Raw genomic sequence first — 9,867 nt, 5'->3', positions numbered from 1 at the left:
CTATTGGCTTGGAGTCCCCATCGACTCGCGTAGATTTTTTAAAATATTATTTTGCTATTATCATGATTCATGAACATTAGTGAGGTCCAATTATATGAAGATGGGTTGAAGACATATTTTAAGAGCCTGATTTATACTTTTAAGTTGCACGCTGTGGTGTTGTGTGCCGTAGCAGATCTACACCACACGTCATGTTCAAACTCGCAGAATATAAGTTTACTCGTTGTCGCATTTACTATGAAAACCTGCAGCTCATGTCTGTCCATTTGTGCGTCACGCCTCATGTCACGCTCCATATATGGCCAAGACAGAATTGGAGATCCCTGATGTCATCAATACACATCCTTGTCCATTTTATGCCCATATATGGACATCTCTTATGTCATCAATTTTAAGCCATAATATTAATCTGAGAATGCCCATATATGGACATATTGTGTCAGCCTCATGTGGTCTATGACGTCAGACATCATAGTCTGTCCATATTTGGGAAAATATGGCCACATTTTGGGCACATTTTGTCCAGCATAAACTAGTAAGACACCTGACACCTGTTGTGCAGTCTGGTTTATTAACCAGGCTACATCTGGCCAACCACAGCGTTTCTCTGATGATTCTAGTTGTTGTCATTCTGGGGGGAGTTTGTTCATGTTTTTGTGAGGGTATCAACCCTAGGAGACACATGGAGAACATGCAAACTCCACACAGAAAGGCCCTATCGCCCACACCCTAGGTGGGGTTGGCGATAGGGGCCTTTCTGTGTGGAGTTTGCCTAAACATGGAGATGTGGTACAGAATGACTCATATATGGGCATAAAAAGTATGTCATGTGACATCACTTCCTGTACAGACAGTCAGACAGACAGCCATTGACTCCGGCCTAACAATGGCTACTGTCTATGACGTCTGTCTATGACGGTAGTCCCATATGACATGATGGACTGGACTATCTCCATATATAGTGTTCTCCACATCTCCATGTTTAGGCAGGTTTGCTCCATTTCTCCATTTATAGGTCCAAAAGCCCAACGTTGAGCTTGACAACGAAACGTTCTTAACACAGCCGCCCCCATATTTACTTTAGAAAATATATTAAATTCTAAGAACGTTTCAAGTACCGGTTTGATACAAGAGCGAATAAGCGCTACACTTCTGGAATCCTGTGCGTCGACTTAAAGTCGGATCCAGGCCTAATAACTTTATCTGGCCACCTGTTGCCCCTCCTTGTTACATTTTCTTTTCTGAGACTGCCGACTGCACATTGTACCTCATCCACCCTTTCTTCTCTCTCCTTTTGGTATCTTTATCCTCCTCCTCCTTTTTTTCTTTTTTATTCTTCTCTTTTTTTGTCTTTCTTAGTCTTGTGTATCCTTCTCTTTTTTTTGTCTTTCTTAGTCTTGTGTAGCCGCCCCGTACAGGAAGTGATGTCACAACTCGCTGACATCACACTGACATCACAGAGGTTACAGAAGGAAGGTTACGGAAGGAAAAAAGGAAGGTCACTCAAGCGACAAGGTTTTTCAGGGTAAATGTGACCTTCGGTCGCAACAACCAACCAGGTCTGTGCACTTTTTTTGGTCAACCCTGATCCCATGCCAAAGCGCCAGCGCTCGCCCAGCAGTCTGCCATCACCCAGGCAAATGCGTGCACGCGCCCATGCATGTGCACGGCACGCGCCCATGTGGGCGTCTTCTCGCCCTTAGGGCGTCTTACTATAGCTTTAAGGCGAAATTGTCTAAAGCCCATATTGTTGAAACAACTCCTGGAGGTCCAAATGATGCAGTTGCATGGCCTTTTCTTATTTATGGTATAATCATCATCATGTATCTTCAATGAGTAGAAAGGGTTGTATTATCTATGGAGTTTTACCTCAACCTGTGTAGAATGTTCAATGTTGGTTTTTACGTCCGGTGGCACCTGTCCAGGACCGGCCTCAGACGCGCCTCCTCAGGAGACTTGGCTCAGAGATCTGAACCCATTTGATTTGGCGTTGGAAACCCATTGCGACTGCATGCCCTTGCTGATGTCGATCCCAGGCAGGGTTTGGTTTGAACCCCCAACCTTCCGCATGAAAGAATATGCCTCGTAAATGTGTCTTGGACTGGCTGGAGAAAAAACGTATACAAATTTTAAAAAATCACACCCGTGTGAACTGAGCGGTGGTTTACCCCCCCCCCCCCCCCCCCCCGTGTGTGTGTGTGTGTGTGTGCCTGGCCTGGCCTGAAAACAGCGCCCCTCCCTTAACATGTGTGGTCATAAAAGGTACTACACCACAGGCTTGAGGCTACATACAGACAGACCCACCCACCCACAAACAAACATACATACCTACACACACGGCCACGCTATGGAGACGGTGTGACCACCGCTCAAAAAGAAAAAACCTAAACACATGTTTTGGTGAAACAGGGACAGCAGACAGGCAGGGAGCCTACCCATTTAAAAACAAGAATTGACACAGTCAATATATAAGCTGGTCAGATGTGGGTTAAAAAGACGGGGAGGTTGTCTATGTCCAATGAGTGGGGGCAGAACACAGATATAATAAGAAATCTAATACAGGTAATGGTTGATTGTACGCTATTTTCCAAAATCTTGTCTTGTGTCACAAAAGATGATAATGTTATGCCATGAAATGAGCAGGTAGTTTTTATTTATAGAATAATCTCTCAAGAACAGACTGTTTCCTATCTATCTGGGATGTCTGATTTCACTAAAACTAGCATGCTTATTAGGCAGTAGTGGGAAAAGTACTCGCATTCTTTGAGTACAAGTATAAAAAGTATTTGTATTAAAATGTACCAAAAGCAGAAAGTACGCATTATGCAGAATGTAACCAAGGTGTTCAAATAAGTGTATTGATTGTACGCTATTTTCCAAAATCTTGTCTTGTGTCACAAAAGATGATAATGTTATGCCATGAAATGAGCAGGTCGTTTTTATTTATAGAATAATCTCTCAAGAACAGACTGTTTCCTTTTCTTTGATGATTGTTAGCCATATGGTTTAAACCCTAAAGTTAACTTGTTGCATTTATGTAGGCCTACTGTACATACTACATTTCAATGAAGGTGTATGATTCTCTCTGTATAATGAACATTTGGTTGAATAACAAATGTATTTGTTCTATGCACAGATAATGTTGCTTAATGTGTATGGTTATGGTACTGTTAATATTTAATGTTAATGTTAGTATGAAGCTAATTATAAAGCTTAAATGGATGATGATGTCAACAATGACTTGTGAAAATCAAAGAACGATAGCCGATCTACAAGCAATCATACAAACATTTTGTACTTTGATGCCAATACTTTTGCACTTTTACTCAAGTATTAGGCCTCTCTTTTCTTCTGTTTCATTTATCACAAGCAGGCTGGCCAGTACAAGTATCAATACTGCAATAGAGAAATACGGTTTGTTGTTAATTAGTGGTTGAACAACTTAACTTTACTCACAAGTGCCCTCTCGTTTGAAAGGATCTGTGATGTATTCTAACTAATAACAACTTGTTTTGACAGTCCATCCATTCACAGTACATATATTGTACAACTAAACCGCGCGCCTGGGTCGTATTGCGTATTCCAAAGTCAAGCTGAACGATGCTGTGCAGAGGGGGGCCCATTGAGGGGGGCTTCCGATGGAGGGTCGTTCGCATTGAGTGTCATTTATTTGGACTGAGATTTACCGGCAGTCGGAGTCCCCCCTGGCCACAGGACATTAGGCAGCGCGTTACAGAAAGGGGGCCCCAATGTGAGAGGGGGTTTTCGATGGACTGTCATTGGCATTGACCGTGATTTGGACTTAGACTGACCGGCAGTCGGAGGCCCCCCTGACGGCCGCGGCCCGTTTCAATTGACGGTTGAAACATAGTAAAGGCCGCTACTGTCTACACTACAAGCTCACAACGTGTCGCATCTGTACTTTTGCTACTTTAAGTACATTTTGATGACAATACTTTCATACTTTTACTCAAGTACATTTTGAATTCTGGACTTTTACTTATAACTGACTGAGTACATCTACAGTGCAGTATTGATACTTTTACGATACTTTTACTTAAGTAAAACATTTGAGTACTTTTTCCAACAGCTAATTTCCCCCATAGCCTGGAGGAGCGGTAACTGCTATTGGCCCAGTTCTTTCCCCCCCATTGTCTGGAAGGGCACTCCTGGGGTACTGTCCTGCGATTGGCCCTTAGCTCAGTACCATGTACATGGATAGCCTATCCAGAAGAGGTAATCAATGGTCGTCTAAGAAAATGACCTGATTACCGAAGCTGGTGGCCCAGCTTAAAAACCTACATGTCAAAAGTCATCAAAGGTGATCACACTACAGTTGTACTTTAACCTACATGTATTCCATACATGACCACTAGGCGGTGACATGGTGCCGTTTGGGTTTCAGGTCAGGGCTAGATTCAGTTCCCACATCCATGGCCAAGCCCCTGCCTGGACCCTAGCCGACAAGTACACAGAGGGTACAAGGAGGGCCCCCCCACGAAGAACATTCAGTGAATCCTTGTCTCCAGGGCCCAGAATTTGGTGCGACCCTGATATCTGATGTTTGTATTATTAATTACAATTTACAGCATGACTCTGAAAGAGACTAGCCTCTATGATGGTCTGTCTGTCTGACTGTCCGTCTGTCCGGAGCTAATCTCACAAACCACTGGACTGATCAGCGCTTAAACTTTGTATGCATGCTGTACGTCATAAAAGTTCCTCCTGCCAGTAGGCCACTATTTTTTCACAGTTGCTTTATACTTTCTTAAATATTTAACTTTCATTTGTTAATGATGATCGTGCTGTAACCTTGCCCAAATTTGGTGTCATACTTCATACATAGACCAGCTGATTGATCACAGACTAGTCACATGAAAGCCGAGATCCACAATGGAGCCAAGTCCAAGATCCACATTTCTATGTTGATCCCAAGATCCTACATCCTACATAAATGACCGGACTGACATCACTGATACCACCGCCATGGTGACAGCCATAATTTGGAGATGACTGACTTCACTGATACGTCCTAAATCCTATCCTACGAGCCGATACTTTTACCTCAGTACACACCACAACAACGGGCAAGGACTAGTTCCATAATTTCACACACACCAAAGACTTTATAATGACCGATACTTTTACCTCAGTACACACCACAACAACGGGCAAGGACTAGTTCCATAATTTCACACACACCAAAGACTTTATAATGACTGATACTTTTACCTCAGTACACACCACAACAGGCAAGGTCTAGTTCCATAATTTCACACACACACCGAAGAATTTATAATGACCTAAATTTCTGCAAAGATTTCTGCAAAACATCTTGGTAATTTCTGCAAAAATTTCTGCAAAACATCTCGGTTGGGTAGTGCAGTGTTTCTCAAACTTTTACATTTCAAGGTCTCCTGCTGTTAGAGTTACAGACTTTTTCAACAGTCAATTTAGACCCTAAATAAAGGAACCCACAAAGTCCATAGAATCCACTTTGAGAAAAACTGGGGTAGTGGACCCTGGACCTATATTTTTAGCCAGATTTGAATTGGGATGTTCAACTTGATGTTCCTTTTTTTGATGATGTAAAAAGCCCTCCCTTTTTTGACTTAGAATAATAGATTCAACAACAGATTCATTGATATGTTGAAGAGGGTAGGACTCAAGCTATGTCCCTGTTCAACCACCCAAATTTGGGAAAATATATACAGTATATATATATTTTTTGGCAATCATAACTTGTTAGTGTACATTGAGATTTTGAAGGTTTTTCACCTCTCATCCGCTCTCTCTCCATTGTGTGTGCTATCATTGGCCTTGTGGTTCATATGAGGACAGTACTAGAAAGGATGACACAACCTACAGTATAGACAAGACTAATGCATTCATGGGAGGTGGAGAGGAGACTCTTGACTCTGCCTGTCTTTCTCTCTCATTGTCAGAGGAGTCATTGGGTCTTGTGGTTCATGTTAGGACAGTAGAAGGATGACATAACCTATACAAGAGACTAATGCAGGAAGTAGAGACACTCTCTCTGTCTCTCACACGCTTGCTTGCTCGCTCGCACGCGCGCACACCCACACTTTCGCTTTCCCCAGAGTCCTCTCAACCGGGGTGCTGAGGTTCAAAATGAGCTGACTTCATCTTTCGTGTTGTGTTTTGTCTTCTCAGCCACCTTGAAGTGAATGCACATTTGTAGCTGAACTGTCAAAAGCATGTTTCTGTTCCGTCTAAAGATGGGTAAGAAGCAAGTAGTGAATAGATGGTCCTGAGTGTTAATTTAGTATGATAGCTCATTTGTACATGTTTTTGCACAAATCCTTAATGAAAAAATGACATTGAGGAGTTGATTTCCTATAGTATACTGCGCCATATCAGCATAGATCTAATTGTGTTAATAACTAAGTTATGAATTATATAGGTGTCCTCATGAACTAAAAACCTATAATCTAAATAAAATACACAAATACACACATATTTTAAATCTTTTTAATATATATTTCACAATTTATTTATTTACAAAAGACAGTGGCTGTGTGACATATAACTATCTTAATATCTGTCAAATTAACATGAGAAACAAATGTATATAGGCTACCAGAAGCATAACAATGTAACACATACAGTACATAGATAAATAACAACACAGGAGCGCTGTTGAGGTTGTTGAGCTTGCACATTTGTCTCTCTGCAAAACAAAAACTAAGGACCACAATGGACGCCCCTCTCCGGTGTGATGATTGGCTGTCTATGTGTTTGTCTTTACCCCGAGATTGGTCAGATGGTGTGTACCGTATTGCCTCCTCAAGGGCTAGAATGACATCACTGACTGACTGTCAGTAGATTTGGAATGTTTTAACACTACTTGGTTGCTATGGAGTGTTAGCCTTTTTCCAGAATTCTGGAAATTTGAAGGAAAAAAAGAAAGAAAAGAGAACAAAAAGGGTTCAGTGTGGAGAGATAAAGCGACAGGCATTTTTCGTGATCAACAATGGGCGACAACAACATAGTAATACGGATATACTGTGACACATAATCTGAATGACACACAAAGTCTGCAAACAGTTTGGCACACATGTAAAGGCAGAACAAAAAAAAGTTTACCACTTCTCCCCCACCACCGCCTGAAGGCAATACATTAAAAACTTAAAAATCTCCACAAGGTCACAGACTAGAACTTCTACATGAAGGCTGATAGATCATCTTATCTGCAGAATGTTTACTTTTATACAGCACTTTACAGAACACCTATAGGCACAACCTAAAAAAAGAAAAAGATCAGTTTGACATTGCATTCCTAGGTGTGGCCAGCATGAAAGGGAAGACAATAAATTCACTTCTCTAAAAATAAAACAAATAAAAATCTCACCTCAGCATTTAATCTATTTTTGGATGTTCAAGGTTGAATAGACAGCGACTTTGACAGTGTTGGACACAATGAGCTCCATGCTTTATGAAGCAGTACTTTTTTACACTTGCGCTTTACGCTTTTAATATTTAATCTACAAGCTCAGAACACCTCGCGCTGCGACTCGTTGTGAGATTGTAGATCGGCTATTTTCACCAAATGTTTGACCCAGAATTGGGCCGATATGGGTTCAAGTCGTTAAATTAATACTGAGGATTTTACTGTGTACAACTCCATAGTGTGCGTGCAAAGTGTGCACGTTAATCTGTGCTTTTACAAAATCATTACAGTGAACTCCACTAACAAATCAGATGAATAGCTAGGATAATAGCATTCAGGAGAAGGGGAAAAAAAGCTGAATGAAAACATAACATTTAGAACAACAATATTTGAGGAGCGTCTTTTTGTTCTTTTTGTCGACACAGTGTAATAGGTTGTTGAGACCTTTTTACTTAGCTTATAAGATAGGCTTACTGTACAAATCTCACATAAGAGTTCACGCTTTTTCTAACTCCAGGACTCAAGTACAGCTTGGTTTGTTTTGCCCAGTTGTTGGTACAGTACGATGCAGATTTCCCATACAGGTTTTGAACACACGCACGCACACACACGCACACGCACACACACACGCACACGCACACGCACACGCAATAATATATACTCTCCCTAACTTAATAGATTTGTCCAACACAGTATTATTACTTCCTTACAAACTAGACAGATTGCACTGAAAATCGTCGCCGTCACCATTACTAAAGCCAGCGTATTTGAGATGGCCACCCAGAATGTCTAAAATCTCCCACCAGAAGACAAAATAAAGTAACTAAGACCTGATCGCCTCCTGATTCAAGTAAATATCCTGTGTATGTCGACAGCTGTCCCTGTAGTGACTGACCAACACTCCTCATCAAAGGCAGACACACTAATTCACAGACACAGACTGTGTATCCACTGACATGCAGCACCGAAAAGCACTTCAGAAAGTTTGCTCCCTTTAATAATCCACATTCCTAAACGTTTAGCTACTTGCTGTTACTTTCCTCTAGACATCACGAGTTTCATTCCAAAATGTGGTATAAACCTGTGTCTAAAGCTATTTTTGTTCATATCAAAGTAAGAAGTCGCCAATGAATATTATCAAGTACCCGATGACCTTTGATTGTGGAACCTTGAGGATGGATGAAGAAACATACCTTTTTTTAAGATGGTGTCATTACTGGCTTTAGATTAGCTCAAAATGGACATATCACATTTTGGATTGAAACCCTTCCTTCAGTATTAACACTGGCCCTGTGACCTCTTAACAGAGCAAAGCCAGTCTGTAGACAATGATGTCCACTAACTAAAGGTCACAATCGTGACCCTTGACCTACAATAATACTACAATCCCTGAGCACCTACCGTCATTGCACATAAACATACATAATATTCCACTTCTTTATTAACTAAATAAAGCTATCAAATGCATTTTTTTCCTACTTACTTATTTTCTCACTTATACTCACGTACTGTATGTGTCCCGTTTTGTAATTCTCGACAAAAGATTTCAATGCCTAATTTATAATATTAATCTAAACATCCTGAGGCGTTTCCCCACCTTTCCGTTAAACAATAAATACCACCTACCCACTAGTCAGTGCATTCAGATGGAAGAACCTTGCATTGCAAAGTTTTAAAATGCGCAACAGGTGCTTCTACAAGGTATTTTAAGTCCATTCAGATCTTCACAGAGACAAAACAATGTTATTGGGTTGATAGTAGCCCCTCTGTTTCTCTGACCCAACAGCCCTCTTATTTGCAAGGATGGCTCTCTGAGCTCACAGTAGCAGCAGCAGTACAGTATGTGACTCAGCGAGTACATTCACGTGCACACAGTATTCTGGATTACTATTCTATCACGGCTACGGTATCTTTTTTGGGGATACGCTTGGCCGGGGGGGTTGGGGATTCCCATTTGGATCAGCACTAGGTGTCTCCCGCGTGGAGGAACACATGCGGAAGACCCAGCTTAGAATCCAGGTGGTTACATTGGTTCTGTGGCCTGGATCAGGTTTCCAAATAGGGTGGTCGTCAAAGGCAGGGTGAATGTAGCAGAGTAGCCCTGCCTGAGGCCCATAAACTTTAATCTCCTTCAGCTTATAGTCGGATTCCCCTCTGGATCAGTGGTGTATGTTTGGTTACCCATGTGGGACGTTCATATCCACCACAAATAAGCCAGTATCTGTGAAATAAACAGATTATTCTGAATATTACCAAGGAAAATCAATTAACACAAGCCACAGAAAAAAGGTAACATAAATGGGATAACACGCCTCAGATAGTTTTCTGGATCTTTACGTAGCTTATTGTAAATGATGTTCTTTGTCTTTGATGTGGTTAATACATGCACCTCTTGACTTTCCCCTGTAATACCAGAATATGAATGTGCATGTAACATACTGTGTGAATTCTGGGGC

The 9,867-nt window shown here is 41.3% G+C and overlaps 1 protein-coding gene across 1 annotated transcript in view; it reads right to left on the bottom strand.

Moving 5' to 3' along the window:
* Positions 1 to 1,947: 1,947 nt before the first annotated feature.
* The window catches only part of dtnbb (dystrobrevin, beta b), a gene marked incomplete at both ends in the record, with an annotated part of 48,287 nt that continues 40,367 nt past the window's right edge, over positions 1,948 to 9,867 (bottom strand). Inside the window, one exon of the mRNA XM_080751001.1 lies at positions 1,948 to 2,105. Within this exon, the coding sequence (XP_080607127.1) occupies positions 1,948 to 2,105 (158 nt within the window). The remainder of the gene's footprint in view (positions 2,106 to 9,867) is intronic.

This window comes from Nannobrachium achirus, assembly GCF_963921795.1.
Source record: "Nannobrachium achirus genome assembly, chromosome: 20".
NCBI classification, from domain to species: domain Eukaryota; kingdom Metazoa; phylum Chordata; class Actinopteri; order Myctophiformes; family Myctophidae; genus Nannobrachium; species Nannobrachium achirus.
This window is presented reverse-complemented; position numbering and strand designations above follow the sequence as displayed.